Source organism: Bufo gargarizans, chromosome 9, assembly GCF_014858855.1.
Source record: "Bufo gargarizans isolate SCDJY-AF-19 chromosome 9, ASM1485885v1, whole genome shotgun sequence".
Lineage (NCBI taxonomy): Eukaryota > Metazoa > Chordata > Amphibia > Anura > Bufonidae > Bufo > Bufo gargarizans.
The window spans coordinates 186,938,673-186,957,199 of record NC_058088.1 but is presented as its reverse complement, the minus strand read 5'-3'; the positions used below and the strand labels follow the sequence as shown (position 1 = coordinate 186,957,199).

General features: G+C 49.2%; 2 protein-coding genes across 3 annotated transcripts in view; one reads left to right on the top strand and one right to left on the bottom strand.

The window, feature by feature from the left end:
* The window catches only part of CXXC1 (CXXC finger protein 1), a 14,311-nt gene extending 13,273 nt beyond the window's left edge, over positions 1–1,038 (bottom strand). Inside the window, exon 1 of the mRNA XM_044305926.1 lies at positions 1,012–1,038. Coding sequence (XP_044161861.1) covers positions 1,012–1,014 — 3 coding nt within the window. The 5' untranslated portion in view covers positions 1,015–1,038. The remainder of the gene's footprint in view (positions 1–1,011) is intronic.
* Positions 526–18,527, top strand: LOC122946362 (myoD family inhibitor domain-containing protein-like). Of its 2 annotated transcripts, none has more exons than XM_044305928.1 (5): positions 526–753; positions 7,165–7,316; positions 9,848–9,969; positions 10,148–10,306; positions 15,280–15,887. In XM_044305928.1, exons 3-5 carry the CDS (start codon positions 9,858–9,860, stop codon positions 15,534–15,536), a joined length of 528 nt encoding a protein of 175 aa, XP_044161863.1. In that variant the 5' UTR covers positions 526–753; positions 7,165–7,316; positions 9,848–9,857; the 3' UTR covers positions 15,537–15,887. The 2 variants fall into 2 exon arrangements, with proteins under 2 accessions (XP_044161863.1, XP_044161864.1); XM_044305929.1 differs by lacking the exon at positions 15,280–15,887 and adding an exon at positions 18,091–18,527 and having other exon boundaries at positions 529–753.

Genomic DNA, 18,527 nt, shown 5'->3' with positions numbered 1-18,527 from the left:
TTTTTTTACATTAGTCATGGGATATCCCTTTAAGTGGGTTTTCTGGGTATTTAATATTGAAGACCTACCATCGGGACAGGTCACCAATATTTACATGGGTGGAGGTCCTACTCCTGCCACACTGTTTAAAGGGGGTTTCCCCTTCTGGATAGGCTATCAGTATTTGATTGGTGCGGTCTGACACCCGGGACCCCTGCCAAGCAGCTTTTTGAGAAAGCGCCAGAACTCTCGAAGCTTTGACTATTGCCTTGTGACGTCACGTTTATTGGTCACACGGCCAAGTGAATGGGGCTGAGCTGTAATACCAAGTACAACCACTGTATGGCGCTGTGCTTGGTGAGCAGGTACCATCTCAAACAGCTGATCGGCGGGGGTGTTGGGCATTGGACCCCCCCCCCCACCAATCAGATACCGATGACCTATCCAGAGAATCCTAGAAAACTCTTTTAAACTCGTTCCTGTGAGTTCTGTGGCCTCCTCGAAGCTTACCAAGCATAGCGCCGCCCATTGGATAGTGGCCACGCTTTGGATAAAAACACGACTCATGATTTTGCAGGGCAATGGGCATATTTTCCCTGCACAAATGCTCTGTGCTCCTGTCTCATAAGGAACCCTGCACCTGTGTGACCATCACATGACCAGGACTGGATGTAAACAAGGGTTACGATTCACTGACAGCAAGCAGATGTTTTGTAAACCATTAGACATCTGTATTAGAATACCCTGGGAGGACAATGTGACTGAAAACATAAGGTAAGACCCCGTCATTACAGAAAGTGTGTGGGGGGGGGGGGGGGACTCCTAGATACACAACAGTCTGGAGCTCAGGTGACTGGAGCCATGTTCACACACAAAGAGAATAACGACGGCTTCTAGAGACCGCTGCCAGTCACTGACACACGCAGAGGGCGCCATGGCCGCCGTGCACCGAGGAGCTATCTAATAATGTGCGGGGGCTGGGGAGGAAGAAGAGCGTCTCGTTCACACACTCTGAGATCGATGTTTTCTTACCATGGCCGTTGCTTCCGGTCTTCTGTCTCCGCGACAACCAGCGAGACTTCCGGTTCCGGGTCATAGCCGATGACGTCACGGGCGGTCTACTGTATATATACCATGCGACGGAGGAATTTCGGCGCAGAATGTTGTTGTGCTTTTCCGGCATGTACTATGTTGTTGTTAAAACTGTTGGAACTACAACTCCCAGCAGGTCCATGCTGGGATTATGGGCTGTTGTTTTACAATGTAATTGTCCTTATAGACCCCCCCACGGATATTAAATCATGTTGCTATGGCTACAAGCCAAATGGAGGGGCTTTCACGTGTGTGCATTTTAAGGACCGTGTTCTGGACACACCACAGGTGTAATGACCAGGACGTATAGCGCCACATTAAACCTGAGGCCGTAACGTGGACACTAAAATACGTCTACGTTGCGTCTGTCCGAAGTAGCCCTGGGTTTATACACCGCTAGTGCTACATGTGACTAAAACTCAGCCCACCCGTGGCGGGTAATGACCGTAAGATTTTCCACGCTAATACCTCAGTTTTATCCATTAATATGCGTCATTTGGCCGCCATGGGTTATGTTTCAGTCACGTGCCAGCGACAGCGTGGAAACCCGGACTAATACAGAGAGTCTAGAAGTATTAGAACAGAAATACCTGGAGACCACATGCTGCACAGTCTACCATTCATCTACATGGCCGGCATGTAATACCGCACGTTGCCAGAAGTGGTCGCTGCAGGACCCGTACTAACAGTGGCAGAGTCCTTATTAATAGTACCAGTGTACCCGTACTAACAGTGGCAGAGTCCTTATTAATAGTACCAGTGTACCCGTACTAACAGTGGCAGAGTCCTTATTAATAGTACCAGTGTGCCCGTACTAACAGTGGCAGAGTCCTTATTAATAGTACCAGTGTACCCGTACTAACAGTGGCAGTGTCCTTATTAATAGTACCAGTGTACCCGTATTAACAGTGGCAGGGTCCTTATTAATAGTACCAGTGTACCTGTATTAACAGTGGCAGGGTCTTTATTAATAGTACCAGTGTACCCGTATTTAACAGTGGCAGTGTCCTTATTAATAGTACCAGTGTACCCGTATTAACAGTGACAGTGTCCTTATTAATAGTACCAGTGTACCCGTATTAACAGTGGCAGAGTCCTTATTAATAGTACCAGTGTACCCGTATTAACAGTGGCAGAGTCCTTATTAATAGTACCAGTGTACCCGTATTAACAGTGGCAGAGTCCTTATTAATAGTACCAGTGTACCCGTATTAACAGTGGCAGTGTCCTTATTAATAGTACCAGTGTACCCGTATTAACAGTGGCAGAGTCCTTATTAATAGTACCAGTGTACCCGTATTAACAGTGGCAGTGTCCTTATTAATAGTACCAGTGTACCCGTATTAACAGTGGCAGTGTCCTTATTAATAGTACCAGTGTACCCGTATTAACAGTGGCAGAGTCCTTATTAATAGTACCAGTGTACCCGTACTAACAGTGGCAGTGTCCTTATTAATAGTACCAGTGTACCCGTATTAACAGTGGCAGGGTCCTTATTAATAGTACCAGTGTACCCGTATTAACAGTGGCAGGGTCTTTATTAATAGTACCAGTGTACCCGTATTTAACAGTGGCAGTGTCCTTATTAATAGTACCAGTGTACCCGTATTAACAGTGGCAGGGTCCTTATTAATAGTACCAGTGTACCCGTATTAACAGTGGCAGGGTCTTTATTAATAGTACCAGTGTACCCCTACTAACAGTGGCAGTGTCCTTATTAATAGTACTAGTGTACCCGTATTAACAGTGGCAGGGTCCTTATTAATAGTACCAGTGTACCCGTATTAACAGTGGCAGGGTCTTTATTAATAGTACCAGTGTACCCCTACTAACAGTGGCAGAGTCCTTATTAATAGTACTAGTGTACCCATATTAACAGTGGCAGGGTCTTTATTAATAGTACCAGTGTACCCGTATTTAACAGTGGCAGAGTCCTTATTAATAGTACCAGTGTACCCGTACTAACAGTGGCAGAGTCCTTATTAATAGTACCAGTGTACCCATACTAACAGTGGCAGAGTCCTTATTAATAGTACCAGTGTACCCGTATTAACAGTGGCAGAGTCCTTATTAATAGTACCAGTGTACCCGTACTAACAGTGGCAGTGTCCTTATTACCAGTGTACCCGTACTAACAGTGGCAGAGACCTTATTAATAGTACCAGTGTACCTGTACTAACAGTGGAAGAGACCTTATTAATAGTACCAGTGTACCCATACTAACAGTGGCAGAGTCCTTATTAATAGTACCAGTGTACCCGTATTAACAGTGGCAGAGTCCTTATTAATAGTACCAGTGTACCCGTACTAACAGTGGCAGTGTCCTTATTAATAGTACCAGTGTACCCGTACTAACAGTGGCAGAGTCCTTATTAATAGTACCAGTGTGCCCGTACTAACAGTGGCAGAGTCCTTATTAATACTACCAGTGTACCCGTATTAACAGTGGCAGTGTCCTTATTAATAGTACCAGTGTACCCGTATTAACAGTGGCAGTGTCCTTATTAATAGTACCAGTGTACCCGTATTAACAGTGGCAGTGTCCTTATTAATAGTACCAGTGTACCCGTATTAACAGTGGCAGTGTCCTTATTAATAGTACCAGTGTACCCGTACTAACAGTGGCAGAGTCCTTATTAATAGTACCAGTGTGCCCGTACTAACAGTGGCAGAGTCCTTATTAATAATACCAGTGTACCCGTACTAACAGTGGAACAGACCTTATTAATAATACCAGTGTACCCGTACTAACAGTGGCAGAGTCCTTATTAGCAGTACCAGTGTTCCCGTACTAACAGTGGCAGAGACCTTATTAATAGTACCAGTGTACCCATACTAACAGTGGCAGAGACCTTATTAATAGTACCAGTGTACCCGTACTAACAGTGGAACAGACCTTATTAATAATACCAGTGTGCCCGTACTAACAGTGGCAGAGACCTTATTAATACTACCAGTGTACCCATACTAACAGTGGCAGAGACCTTATTAATAGTACCAGTGTACCCGTACTAACAGTGGAACAGACCTTATTAATAATACCAGTGTGCCCGTACTAACAGTGGCAGAGACCTTATTAATAGTACCAGTGTACCCGTATTAACAATGAGGGTTTGAGTCCCTGACCCCTTCGTCTGTATACCATTCTGTGTACTCTATGGGGACATAAGTGGGAAATGCCACCAGAGTACACGGATCAGAACATCTGGCCATGGCGCAGAACAGAAGTACTTCTGGTGAGCGTCCCGTCTCCGGAGCTTTCTGTGTGAACTTAGCGATAAGATGGTTGGATGCACTCTCCGCGTCCCGTTGTACTACGTCTTACATAATTCTGGTTCATATTCCTCTCGGGATCAGCCATAACAGCGATTGATGGCACGGCCTGAATAATTCATCCGCCTATAACACTGCAGGCACTTAACGGTGGATTTACTCCGTTCACTTTCATCCACAGCTGTAATCAATAAGTAGAGTTTTTGGTGCAGCCCATCCAGGCCTCCATACATTCCTGGAGAGTGTCCCATCAGGGCAGGGGCCACAGCAGGGTCTCTGGGGCATGTACAGAACAATTCTCAGGTTAGGATGAAACCCACTGAAAACAACCAAAAATGGTCCATCATTGAAGTACCCATAGAATTTGCCCAAGCATTAGGGTCTTCTCCATTGGGGCCACTAAGCTTTATATGTTACTAGCAGAAGGATCCGGCTTCGCACCGGTATATTTCATCTATTTCATTCTGTGTGTCGTTAAGAGATATTGACAGTTTTCCCCATAACAGTGACCTCTACAGTACCCCCCCTTAACAGTGAACTCCACAGCCTTCACCCCTTAACACTGCCCCCCCCCCACAGTGCCCCGCCACTTTAAAATGGGACCTCCACAGCAGCCCATCCCCTTAACTTTGACCTTTAAAGCAGCCCGCCCCTTTAACAGTAAGTTTTACAGCACCCTACCCCCTTGACAGTGACCTCCACAGTACCCCGCTGCTTTAACAGTGACCTCACAGTACCCTGCTGCCTTAACAGTGACCTCCACAGCAGTTGCCCCTTTAATAGTGGCCCCTGCCTTCTTAACAGTAACATCCACAGTGTCCGCCTCTTTAACAGTGACCTCGATAGTGCCCGCCTCTTTAACAGTGACCTCGATAGTGCCCGCCTCATTAACAGTGACCTCGATAGTGCCCGCCTCTTTAACAGTGACCTCGATAGTGCCCGCCTCATTAACAGTGACCTCGATAGTGCCCGCCTCATTAACAATGACCTCCAGAGTGCCCTACCCCTTTAACAGTAACATCCACAGTGCCCACATCTTTAACAGTGACCTCGATAGTGCCTGCCTCTTTTACAGTGATCTCCACAGCGCCTGCCCCTTTAAAAGTGACCTTGAAAGTGCCCACCCCTTTAACAGTGACTTCCACAGTGCCGGCTCCTTTAACAGTGACCTCCACAGTGCCGGCCCCTTTAACAGTGACCTCCACAGTGCCCGCCCCTTTAACAGTGACTTCCACAGTGCCCGCCCCTTTGACAGTGACCTCCACAGCGCCCTCCCCTTTAACAGTGACCTCCACAATGCCCTGGGCCTTTAATAGTGACCTCAACAGCGCCGGCCCCTTTAACAGTGACCTCCACAGTGCCGCCCCTTTAACAGTAACCTCCACAGTGCCCGACCCTAAAGAGGCGGGCACTGTGGATGTTACTGTTAAAGGGGTAGGACACTCTGGAGGTCACTGTTAAAGAGGCAGGCACAGTGCCCGACCCTCGTCATGTAGCCCTAATGCTAGGGCTACATGACGACATGTGTCGCGCGACATTCTGTCTCGACAACTTTTATAATGATAGGCTATGGCACTGCGACATGCTGCGACTGCGACACGACAGTCGCAAAAAATCCATCCAAGATGGTTACATGTAGCAGCGTAGTTGTGCCCTATGTGTCGTGCGACCTATTGTCGTCCAGTATCCCTAGCCTAAAGCTGACCTACAGCAGTGAAGGACAGGGTTGTTATGGAAACCTGGAGTAAAACTGTGTGTATGGCAGTTGGTATTTGAAGAGAAAGACTTGCAGGCTTGTATTGGCTAATGCAGGTCATTTTTTGGGAACATCTCAGGAACAGTACGTCCTAGAGAGCTAAAACCTTCCCGGACACCTGATGTACCTGTGTGCCAAATTTGGTGAAGATCGGTTCAGTCGCTTGGTCGCGCATAAAGAACAGACAGAAAGACGTCCAGACAGAAACTAATTTTTATATATATAAGAGAATGAGATAAGAGATTTATAGGTCTAGTCTCTTTTCATTTGGACCTTTGCACCTACTCATGGTCAAACTTAGTACTGGAGGCAATGTTCTGGCACAGACCCTCCCTCTTGCTTATGTCCATAGGCCTAATGAGACCGGCAGTCCAGCAGTCTGATATTTTTGGAAGGCTATCCAAAAATGTTAACAAGTCTCATACCTATTCCATCATTTGGTCTATTGCAGATCTTAGGAGGAGGTTGAGGGATATGTAGAGGACATATATGGGGTTGCTGGAGCGATGTAGATGGCACCGGCTGCCAGCTGTGGATACCTCATACTTGGTAGATGTCTGTGCTGGTGCCCGCCATGCATGTACCTTCCAGTGTCAGTGTAGATGGTGTGACCTTATAGGGTTCAAACAACCCAAAGTAAAGGGTCAAGTACATGAGAGCCAACCCCGGGGTAACCTGAAGCTCCAGGTCCTGAAGGAAATTTAATAGCAGGGTCAACAATTACCATGTGCGATACTGGCACTTCCACCCCGTCCATCAGCCTCATGCCACCTAAAGGGGTTACTGCCATGTTGTGTGCCCCTGAAAAGGTAGGTAAAATAGTTTTCAGATGTAAATTTTTAAGAATTTCTCCAAGTTTTTGACATTTTCTCTGTTGCATATGAGACCTATATCCTGGCAGAGGTAATATCCGTCCAGCACGTTTGACTCCTAGGGCGCAGGATTGTTGGATTTTTTTCCGGCACCCGATGTGGAGCGCTTCCTGTTGTGTTGTGTGATGTTTTCTTTTCCATCCTCACTATCCCTCTCATCTCTCTTCATCTCTCCCTCCTCCCTCTGCTCAGGATACGGTGACGCCAGCAAAAAAAAGCTTTTTAACACCATCCACAGTTTAATGATGGGAGAGAATAAGCAAGGGTGTGAATACTAACACTCAGTGCGGACCGATGAGGTAATGAGACTGGATCCATCCTCATCACCACCACAGCCTACAGAGGTAAGTACACTAACTGCCCCGCTACACTGAGACAACCGACTAGTGTGACATGATGAATGAGGGGACAGCCATGTGTGCAGTGACCGAAGAGGACAGACAGTGCCTGTAGCGACTGGAGAGGACCGACAATGTGTGTAGTGACCGGAGAGGACGGGCCGTGTGTGTAGTGACCGGAGGGGACAGCCATGTGTGCAGTGACCGAAGAGGACAGACAGTGCCTGTAGCGACTGGAGAGGATGGGACGTGTGTGTAGTGACCATAGGGGACGGGCCATGTGTGTAGTGACCAGAGGGGACGGGCCGTGTGTGTAGTGACCGGAGAGGACGGGCCGTGTGTGTAGTGACCGGAGAGGACGGGCCGTGTGTGTAGTGACCAGAGGGGACGGGCCATGTGTGTAGTGACCAGAGGGGACGGGCCGTGTGTGTAGTGACCGGAGAGGACGGGCCGTGTGTGTAGTGACCAGAGGGGACGGGCCATGTGTGTAGTGACCAGAGGGGACGGGCCATGTGTGTAGTGACCGGAGAGGACGGGCCATGTGTGTAGTGACCGGAGGGGACGGGCCATGTGTGTAGTGACCGAAGAGGACAGACAGTGCCTGTAGCGACTGGAGAGGACCGACAATGTGTGTAGCGACTGGAGAGGATGGGACGTGTGTGTAGTGACCATAGGGGACGGGCCATGTGTGTAGTGACCAGAGGGGACGGGCCGTGTGTGTAGTGACCGGAGAGGACGGGCCGTGTGTGTAGTGACCAGAGGGGACGGGCCATGTGTGTAGTGACCAGAGGGGACGGGCCATGTGTGTAGTGACCAGAGGGGACGGGCCGTGTGTGTAGTGACCAGAGGGGACGGGCCGTGTGTGTAGTGACCAGAGGGGACGGGCCGTGTGTGTAGTGACCGGAGGGGACAGACAGTGTGTGTAGTGACCAGAGGGGACGGGCCGTGTGTGTAGTGACAGGAGGGGACAGACAGTGTGTGTAGTGACCAGAGGGGATGGGCCGTGTGTGTAGTGACCGGAGGGGACAGACAGTGTGTGTAGTGACCAGAGGGGATGGGCCGTGTGTGTAGCGACTGGAGAGGACAGTCAGTCCCTGTAGTGACTGGAGAGGACCGACAATGTGTGTAGTGACCGGAGGGGGCGAGCCGTGTGTGTAGTGACTGTCTGTCCCCTCCGGTCACTACACACATGGCCCGTCCTCTCCAGTCACTACACACACGGCCCGCCCCCTCCGGTCACTACACACATTGTCTGTCCCCTCCGGTCACTACACACATTGTCTGTCCCCTCCGGTCACTACACACACGGCCCGCCCCCTCCGGTCACTACACACGTTGTCTGTCCCCTCCGGTCACTACACACACGGCCCGTCCCCTCTGGTCACTACACACATTGTCTGTCCCCTCCGGTCTCTACACACACGGCCCGTCCTCTCCAATGTGTGTAGTGACCAGAGGGGACGGGCCGTGTGTGTAGTGACCGGAGGGGACAGACAACGTGTGTAGTGACCGGAGGGGGCGGGCCGTGTGTGTAGTGACCGGAGGGGACAGACAATGTGTGTAGTGACCGGAGGGGACAGACAATGTGTGTAGTGACCGGAGGGGACGGGCCGTGTGTGTAGTAACCGGAGGGGACAGACAGTATGTGTGGTGACCAGAGGGGACGGGCCGTGTGTGTAGTAACCGGAGGGGACAGACAGTATGTGTGGTGACCAGAGGGGACGGGCTGTGCGTGTAGTGACCGGAGAGGACGGGACGTGTGTAGAGTGACCGGAGAGGACAAGTCATATGTGTAGTGACTGGAGAGGACGGGCCGTGTGTGTAGTTATTAGAGGGGACGAGCCATGTGTGTAGTGACATGGAAGAGTGACGCCTGTAAGTAGCAACAAGGGGGTCATGTCGCCCCCAGGAAGAAAAGGTAGTATTATGGAGACTGAGATATTTGGGTTGGGATAGTTGTCCTTTTGTACAGATGCAGATGGCCACATGGCTGATGGAACCAGGTAGTCTAGCGGAGGAAATAAGAGAATAGAGGTAGTTCTTTGGATGTAAGATAGGTGGAAAAGTAATTGGGTGAGGAGATGATGGGTGGAGTAGTGTTGGGGGGATTTAGGACAAGGCAGGTGAGGGGTAGCAGACTACTTTTGCTTCCTCATTGCAGGTTAAAGCGAAACCCCCACACACCCAGCCCTTATAAGTTTTTTTGTGATGTTCTATGTTGTAAGGGGGGGGGGATTTATCATAGACCAGCGTTGTATGTTTGTCTCTGATAAACCCGTGTTCTGATGGAAGTTATGATGAGCCGCACGCCACGACTTTGCGGCAGGTCCTCCGTTTCTGATGGATTCAGCCAGCCACCAAGGTTGGCCAGGGACGACCAGCAGTTGCTTGGGGCTCCTGATCAGTGGGACGGCAAGGGGCGCGCCCCAACCCATTGCATAATGTGCCGCAATTAGTCGGGGTCACCCAGCGATGTTGTATAATGTCCTTTGGTCAGAGGGGGGTTTACATGCATTCCTTATTTTCTTACCCCTCAGGTACCGCAAGATGAGTGAGGGCACATCCAGCAGCGCCGACGCTTTAGTGAGAACATCAGAGCGTCTTCCCGCTGCAAAGAAATCAGTAAAATTCAATTTTGGGGAAATCACCATTGACCACGGTACTGTACTAGGTGTTCGACGGTCTGAGATCAACCTCTGAGTACCTTTTTTGTGCAAATCTTTGACTTTAGATTTGAAGCTCCTGGTGATACAACAACCGATCAGATTTCGGGAGTCATTACGGCGGCCAGTCATTACCTGCCGCTGTGTCACACCTCCATCTGCTGTCTTTTCTAGGGGACATCCAGGCAGTGACGCAGCCTCCTCACCAGCAGGCTCTTAGAAGCTCAGACGTCACTGGTAAGAAGCAGAAATCCTCCCGGAGAAGCAGCCAGAGGAGCAGCCTGCAGGGACCCGTGCTGACCGCCAGTCACATAGAGGAGGCTGCAGGGGATGGTGAGTGTTGTGATCCGCCGAGGAGGCGGATAAAGATGAAAAAATAACAGATGTAGTAAAATTCCCATTCGAGTGTGACCACACGGCGCAGTGGTTTCACGTCTTTTGTTACTGCATTTGAGTCCCGCGCAGCCGATAGGGGCGCAGCAGGCTCCTAATAAACTATGGCTAATGGCTGCGCGGTATTGAAAGTACAGCACGGCCATTAGAGGGGTTGTCAGCTTTTTATTATTGATGACCTACCTTAGTCCCCCATTATAAATAAGCCCCCTTTCTGCCTACACAAGGTAATAATGCCTCCCAAAAATAACAATCCCCCTTTGCTCCCCCCAAAATAATAATACCCTCTACGTCCCTCACATTTTACACCCCCCCCTTCCTTGTGTCCTCCATTTGTGCCTACGAAAACAATAAAACCCAATCACCCAACTTAACCCTTTCCTAGTCAAGCGGAGCAGCTCGTCTCTTTGTGCAGTGAGCTCGCCGCGGGAGGACATCAGAGTACGTGGCCCAGGAGTCTCATAGGCCACAAGCCCATAGCTCCCTGTGGCCTACAAGTATTTAACTATATCCACGTCTTAGGCCTAGTTCACACGAACGTTTTTTTTGCGAGTGTACGGGCCGTTTTTTGGTGTTCCGTATACGGAACCATTCATTTCAATGGGTCCGCAAAAAAAACGGAATGTACTCCTATGCAATCCATATCCGTTTTTCCGTTCCGTTGAAAGATAGAACATGTTCTATATTTGGCCGCAAATCACGTTCCGTGGCTCCATTCAAGTCAATGGGTCTGCAAAAAAAAACGTAACACATACGGAAATGCATCCGTATGTCTTCTGTATCCGTTCCGTTTTTTCTGAACCATCTATTGAAAATGTTATGCCCAGCCCAATTTTTTCTATGTAATTACTGTATACTGTACATGGCATACGGAAAAACAGAATGGAAAAACGGAAAGGAAACGGAAACACAACGGAACTCAAAAACGAAACAACGGATCCGTGAAAAACGGACCGCAAAAAACTATAAAAGCCATACGTTCGTGTGAACTAGGCCTTAGGGCAAGGATACAGCTGAATGGAGCCGAACACTACGGCTGTGTGTCCTCATCACAGCCGCCCTTCCTCTTCCTCCATGTCCATTCCCAGATGCTGCGGCCGTGTCAGGGTCATCAGAAATGTCTGGAGCGAAAAATAAATGAATTGGATCTTGTTGAATGTCAGCGACAATTTATAAGTCCTCCTGGCGACAAGCAGCGAGCTTCAGCGGAGCGGGGACGGTCCATTATCAGATCTGACAGCTGCCCCGGCCAAAGCAGACGCCCCAACCCAAATCACTACCTGCATAAGCAGTGTCAGCCTGAGACTGCTCCCCTAAACAGTGCAGACTGCCCCCATACACTAGAGAGTGCCCCCATAAACTAGAGAATACTCTGTACTCGTCAGACTGCCCCCATACACTAGAGAGTGCCCCCATAAACTAGAGAATACTCTGTACTCGTCAGACTGCTCCCGTATGCTAGAGAGTGTTCCCCAATAATAAAGAGTGCTCAGTAAAACTGGAGAGTTCTGCCGTACTGTAGATTGCGACCACATACTAGAGAGTGCTCAGTGACACTAGAGATTGCTGCCATACTGTTAGTGACACTAGAGAGTATTCTCTAATACTAAAGAGTGCTCAGTGACCCTAGAGAGTGTTCTCTAATACTAAAGAGTGCTCAGTGACACTGTAGAGTGTTCTCTAATACTAAAGAGTGCTCAGTGACACTGTAGAGTGTTCTCTAATACTAAAGAGTGCTCAGTGACCCTAGAGAGTGTTCCCTAATACTAAAGAGTGCTCAGTGACCCTAGAGAGTATTCTCTAATACTAAAGAGTGCTCAGTGACACTAGAGAGTGTTCTCTAATACTAAAGAGTGCTCAGTGACACTAGAGAGTGTTCTCTAATACTAAAGAGTGCTCAGTGACACTATAGAGTGTTCTCTAATACTAAAGAGTGCTCAGTGACACTGTAGAGTGTTCTCTAATACTAAAGAGTGCTCAGTGACACTGTAGAGTGTTCTCTAATACTAAAGAGTGCTCAGTGACCCTAGAGAGTATTCTCTAATACTAAAGAGTGCTCAGTGACACTAGAGAGTGTTCTCTAATACTAAAGAGTGCTCAGTGACACTAGAGAGTGTTCTCTAATACTAAAGAGTGCTCAGTGACACTATAGAGTGTTCTCTAATACTAAAGAGTGCTCAGTGACACTATAGAGTGTTCTCTAATACTAAAGAGTGCTCAGTGACACTATAGAGTGTTCTCTAATACTAAAGAGTGCTCAGTGACACTATAGAGTGTTCTCTAATACTAAAGAGTGCTCAGTGACACTATAGAGTGTTCTCTAATACTAAAGAGTGCTCAGTGACCCTAGAGAGTGTTCTCTAATACTAAAGAGTGCTCAGTGACACTAGAGAGTGTTCTCTAATACTAAAGAGTGCTCAGTGACACTATAGAGTGTTCTCTAATACTAAAGAGTGCTCAGTGACACTATAGAGTGTTCTCTAATACTAAAGAGTGCTCAGTGACCCTAGAGAGTGTTCCCTAATACTAAAGAGTGCTCAGTGACCCTAGAGAGTATTCTCTAATACTAAAGAGTGCTCAGTGACACTAGAGAGTGTTCTCTAATACTAAAGAGTGCTCAGTGACACTGTAGAGTGTTCTCTAATACTAAAGAGTGCTCAGTGACCCTAGAGAGTGTTCCCTAATACTAAAGAGTGCTCAGTGACCCTAGAGAGTATTCTCTAATACTAAAGAGTGCTCAGTGACACTATAGAGTGTTCTCTAATACTAAAGAGTGCTCAGTGACCCTAGAGAGTATTCTCTAATACTAAAGAGTGCTCAGTGACCCTAGAGAGTATTCTCTAATACTAAAGAGTGCTCAGTGACACTAGAGAGTGTTCTCTAATACTAAAGAGTGCTCAGTGACACTAGAGAGTGTTCTCTAATACTAAAGAGTGCTCAGTGACACTATAGAGTGTTCTCTAATACTAAAGAGTGCTCAGTGACACTGTAGAGTGTTCTCTAATACTAAAGAGTGCTCAGTGACACTGTAGAGTGTTCTCTAATACTAAAGAGTGCTCAGTGACCCTAGAGAGTATTCTCTAATACTAAAGAGTGCTCAGTGACACTAGAGAGTGTTCTCTAATACTAAAGAGTGCTCAGTGACACTAGAGAGTGTTCTCTAATACTAAAGAGTGCTCAGTGACACTATAGAGTGTTCTCTAATACTAAAGAGTGCTCAGTGACACTATAGAGTGTTCTCTAATACTAAAGAGTGCTCAGTGACACTATAGAGTGTTCTCTAATACTAAAGAGTGCTCAGTGACACTATAGAGTGTTCTCTAATACTAAAGAGTGCTCAGTGACACTATAGAGTGTTCTCTAATACTAAAGAGTGCTCAGTGACCCTAGAGAGTGTTCTCTAATACTAAAGAGTGCTCAGTGACACTAGAGAGTGTTCTCTAATACTAAAGAGTGCTCAGTGACACTATAGAGTGTTCTCTAATACTAAAGAGTGCTCAGTGACACTATAGAGTGTTCTCTAATACTAAAGAGTGCTCAGTGACCCTAGAGAGTGTTCCCTAATACTAAAGAGTGCTCAGTGACCCTAGAGAGTATTCTCTAATACTAAAGAGTGCTCAGTGACACTAGAGAGTGTTCTCTAATACTAAAGAGTGCTCAGTGACACTGTAGAGTGTTCTCTAATACTAAAGAGTGCTCAGTGACCCTAGAGAGTGTTCCCTAATACTAAAGAGTGCTCAGTGACCCTAGAGAGTATTCTCTAATACTAAAGAGTGCTCAGTGACACTAGAGAGTGTTCTCTAATACTAAAGAGTGCTCAGTGACACTAGAGAGTGTTCTCTAATACTAAAGAGTGCTCAGTGACACTATAGAGTGTTCTTTAATAGTAAAGAGTGCTCAGTGACACTAGAGAGTGTTCTCTAATACTAAAGAGTGCTCAGTGACACTAGAGAGTGTTCTCTAATACCAAAGAGTGCTCAGTGACACTATAGAGTGTTCTCTAATACTAAAGAGTGCTCAGTGACACTAGAGAGTATTCTCTAATACTAAAGAGTGCTCAGTGACACTAGAGAGTGTTCTCTAATACTAAAGAGTGCTCAGTGACACTATAGAGTGTTCTCTAATACTAAAGAGTGCTCAGTGACACTAGAGAGTGTTCCCTAATACTAAAGAGTGCTCAGTGACACTATAGAGTGTTCTCTAATACTAAAGAGTGCTCAGTGACACTATAGAGTGTTCTCTAATACTAAAGAGTGCTCAGTGACACTATAGAGTGTTCTCTAATACTAAAGAGTGCTCAGTGACCCTAGAGAGTGTTCTCTAATACTAAAGAGTGCTCAGTGACACTAGAGAGTGTTCTCTAATACTAAAGAGTGCTCAGTGACACTTTAGAGTGTTCTCTAATACTAAAGAGTGCTCAGTGACACTATAGAGTGTTCTCTAATACTAAAGAGTGCTCAGTGACCCTAGAGAGTGTTCTCTAATACTAAAGAGTGCTCAGTGACACTATAGAGTGTTCTCTAATACTAAAGAGTGCTCAGTGACCCTAGAGAGTGTTCTCTAATACTAAAAAGTGCTCAGTGACACTTTAGAGTGTTCTCTAATACTAAAGAGTGCTCAGTGACCCTAGAGAGTGTTCTCTAATACTAAAAAGTGCTCAGTGACACTTTAGAGTGTTCTCTAATACTAAAGAGTGCTCAGTGACCCTAGAGAGTGTTCTCTAATACTAAAGAGTGCTCAGTGACCCTAGAGAGTATTATCTAATACTAAAGAGTGCTCAGTGACCCTAGAGAGTGTTCTCTAATACTAAAGAGTGCTCAGTGACTCTATAACCTCAGCTCACGGGGAGGTAACGGACTGTCTACGGTCCATACACTGACCGACGTCTCACCAATTTTGTTGTCTCCCCACAGTGTCGGACCTGACGGCCTCTCTGCTCCTTGCTTGTCTCTTCTGCCACTTCTCAGACTGTCTGCTCCTCTTCCCGGGCACCTGTAGCCGCGGGGTGTGCAGTCTCTGCTCCGCCAGCTGTCTCCCGGACCTGCATGATCTCTGCTGCTGCCCCTCGCCCTGCTGCACTAACGCCAGCTGTGAGTTCCTGGACCTGTGCCAGCATACAGCAGAGTGCCTGGAGCTGGCCATGGAAATCTCTGCGCTCTGCTACCACTAACCCAGGCCTCCCGTCTGTCTCCTCTCTGTCTGTGACCTGGGGTCTCCTGTGGGTGTCTGAGAAACAGTGGCGGCCTAGCCTGTGGAATGGGGGTCCCAGGAGCTGATGTGTCTGACACAGCGCCCCCCATGTGGCAGTGACTGTTACTGCAGCTCAGCCCAAGCTCTGCCTAATTGACTTGAATGGAGCTAAGATGCGATACCACAGTAATACCATATGATTAATACCCCTTACCCATGTCACCTGCCACAGGAACCCAGAAAACGGAGGTATGAGGTGCTGTTTGCTTCTATCCATGAGCCTTCTATCTACGTAGTACCTACTTTCTTTCCTAAAGGTCATGTGTAGTAGTGGTGCTTTATCAAAATGGCAGAAATAACCGGCACCATTATCATATGTGACCCCCTCCCCATAACACGACATTCCATTACAGTTCCGCCATCTCCTGCCCAACAACCCCCCTTCTCCTTGTAGACAGGTGTGCCCGCTGTCTCCTGCCTGACAACCCTCCCTCTCCCTGTAGACAGGTGTGCCCGCTGTCTCCTGCCTGACAACCCTCTCTTTCCCTGTAGACAGGTGTGCCCGCTGTCTCCTGCCTGACAACCCTCTCTCTCTCTGTAGACAGGTGTGCCCGCTGTCTCCTGCCTGACAACCCTCTCTCTCCCTGTAGACAGGTGTGCCCGCTGTCTCCTGCCTGACAACCCTCTCTCTCCCTGTAGACAGGTGTGCCCGCTGTCTCCTGCCTGACAACCCTCTTCCTGTAGACAGGTGTGCCCGCTGTCTCCTGCCTGACAACCCTCTTCCTGTAGACAGGTGTGCCCGCTGTCTCCTGCCTGACAATCCTCTCCCTGTAGACAGGTGTGCCCGCTGTCTCCTGCCTGACAACCCTCCCTCTCCCTGTAGACAGGTGTGCCCGCTGTCTCCTGCCTGTCAATCCTCTCCCTGTAGACAGGTGTGCCCGCTGTCTCCTGCCTGACAACCCTCTCTCTCCCTGTAGACAGGTGTGCCCGCTGTCTCCTGCCTGACAACCCTCTCTCTCCCTGTAGACAGGTGTGCCCGCTGTCTCCTGCCTGACAACCCTCTCTCTCCCTGTAGACAGGTGTGCCCGCTGTCTCCTGCCTGACAACCCTCTCTCTCCCTGTAGACAGGTGTGCCCGCTGTCTCCTGCCTGACAACCCTCTCTTTCCCTGTAGACAGGTTTGTCCGCTGTCTCCTGGCTGACAACCCTCTCTCTCCCTGTAGACAGGTGTGCCCGCTGTCTCCTGCCTGACAACCCTCTCCCTGTAGACAGGTGTGCCCGCTGTCTCCTACCTTGACAACCCTCTCCCTGTAGACAGGTGTGCCCGCTGTCTCCTGCCTGACAACCCTCTCTCTTCCTGTAGACAGGGGTGCCTGCTGTCTCCTGCCTGACAACCCTCTCTCTCCCTGTAGACAGGTGTGTCCGCCATCTCCTGCCCAACAACCCCCCTTCTTCTTGTAGACAGGTGTGCCCGCTGTCTCCTGCCTGACAACCCTCTCCCTGTAGACAGGTGTGCCCACTGTCTCCTGCCTGACAACCCTCCCTCTCCCTGTAGACAGGTGTGCCCGCTGTCTCCTGCCTGACAACCCTCTCTCTCCCTGTAGACAGGTGTGCCCGCTGTCTCCTGCCTGACAACCCTCTCTCTCCCTGTAGACAGGTGTGCCCGCTGTCTCCTGCCTGACAGCCCTCTCTTTCCCTGTAGACAGGTGTGCCCGCTGTCTCCTGCCTGACAACCCTCTCTCTCCCTGTAGACAGGTGTACCCGCTGTCTCCTGCCTGACAACCCTCTCTCTCCCTGTAGACAGGTGTGCCTGCTGTCCCCTGCCTGACAACCCTCTCTCTCCCTGTAGACAGGTGTGCCCGCTGTCTCCTGCCTAAAAACCCCCTCTCTCCCTGTAGACAGGTGTACCCGCTGTCTCCTGCCTGACAACCCTCTCTCTCCCTGTAGACAGGTGTGCCCGCTGTCTCCTGCCTGACAACCCTCTCTCTCCCTGTAGACAGGTGTGCCCGCTGTCTCCTGCCTGACAACCCTCTCTCTCCCTGTAGACAGGTGTGCCCGCTGTCTCCTGCCTGACAACCCTCTCTCTCCCTGTAGACAGGTGTGCCCGCTGTCTCCTGCCTGACAGCCCTCTCTTTCCCTGTAGACAGGTGTGCCCGCTGTCTCCTGCCTGACAACCCTCTCTCTCCCTGTAGACAGGGGTACCCACTGTCTCCTGCCTGACAACCCTCTCTCTCCCTGTAGACAGGTGTGCCTGCTGTCCCCTGCCTGACAACCCTCTCTCTCCCTGTAGACAGGTGTGCCCGCTGTCTCCTGCCTAAAAACCCCCTCTCTCCCTGTAGACAGGTGTACCCGCTGTCTCCTGCCTGACAACCCTCTCTCTCCCTGTAGACAGGTGTGCCCGCTGTCTCCTGCCTGACAACCCTCTCTCTCCCTGTAGACAGGTGTGCCCGCTGTCTCCTGCCTGACAACCCTCTCTCTCCCTGTAGACAGGTGTGCCCGCTGTCTCCTGCCTGACAACCCTCTCTCTCCCTGTAGACAGGTGTGCCCGCTGTCTCCTGGCTGTGCTGTTTTGTGAGGTCTCCATCGTGTGTTCCTCAGTCCTGGGGTGTATAAGCTGCGGGCTCTGCAGCGATGGGGCCCTGTGTGGATCATTGTGCCCCGGTGGATTAACGTGTGCCCGGGTGTGGCCTTGTGACCCTGGTTGTGCCATACTGGATGAAGGGTGCCGCTCGTCAGACTGCCTGGACATTTGCCTGGAGTGCTGTTCCCTCTGCTTCCCTTCCTGAATGAAGAATCTGGCAGTATGCCGGAGGACTAACCAATGAGACGGACTGCCCGATGCTTGTACCGACATGTCAATAAAACCATGTATATACTGTTTTGTGCCCATCACTGTATCAGTCCACCAGGGGGCACATTGAGGGGTATAAGCTCTGGAAAGATACCTTTAGAATAATTTTACTGTCTTATAA

Coding starts and splice junctions, on each gene's coding strand:
- LOC122946362 (XM_044305928.1), top strand. CDS start 9,858: ATGAGTGAGGGCACATCCAGCAGCGCCGACGCTTTAGTGAGAACATCA. Junction 9,970..10,147: donor GGAAATCACCATTGACCACG/GTACTGTACTAG, acceptor TGTCTTTTCTAG/GGGACATCCAGGCAGTGACG. Junction 10,307..15,279: donor AGAGGAGGCTGCAGGGGATG/GTGAGTGTTGTG, acceptor GTCTCCCCACAG/TGTCGGACCTGACGGCCTCT.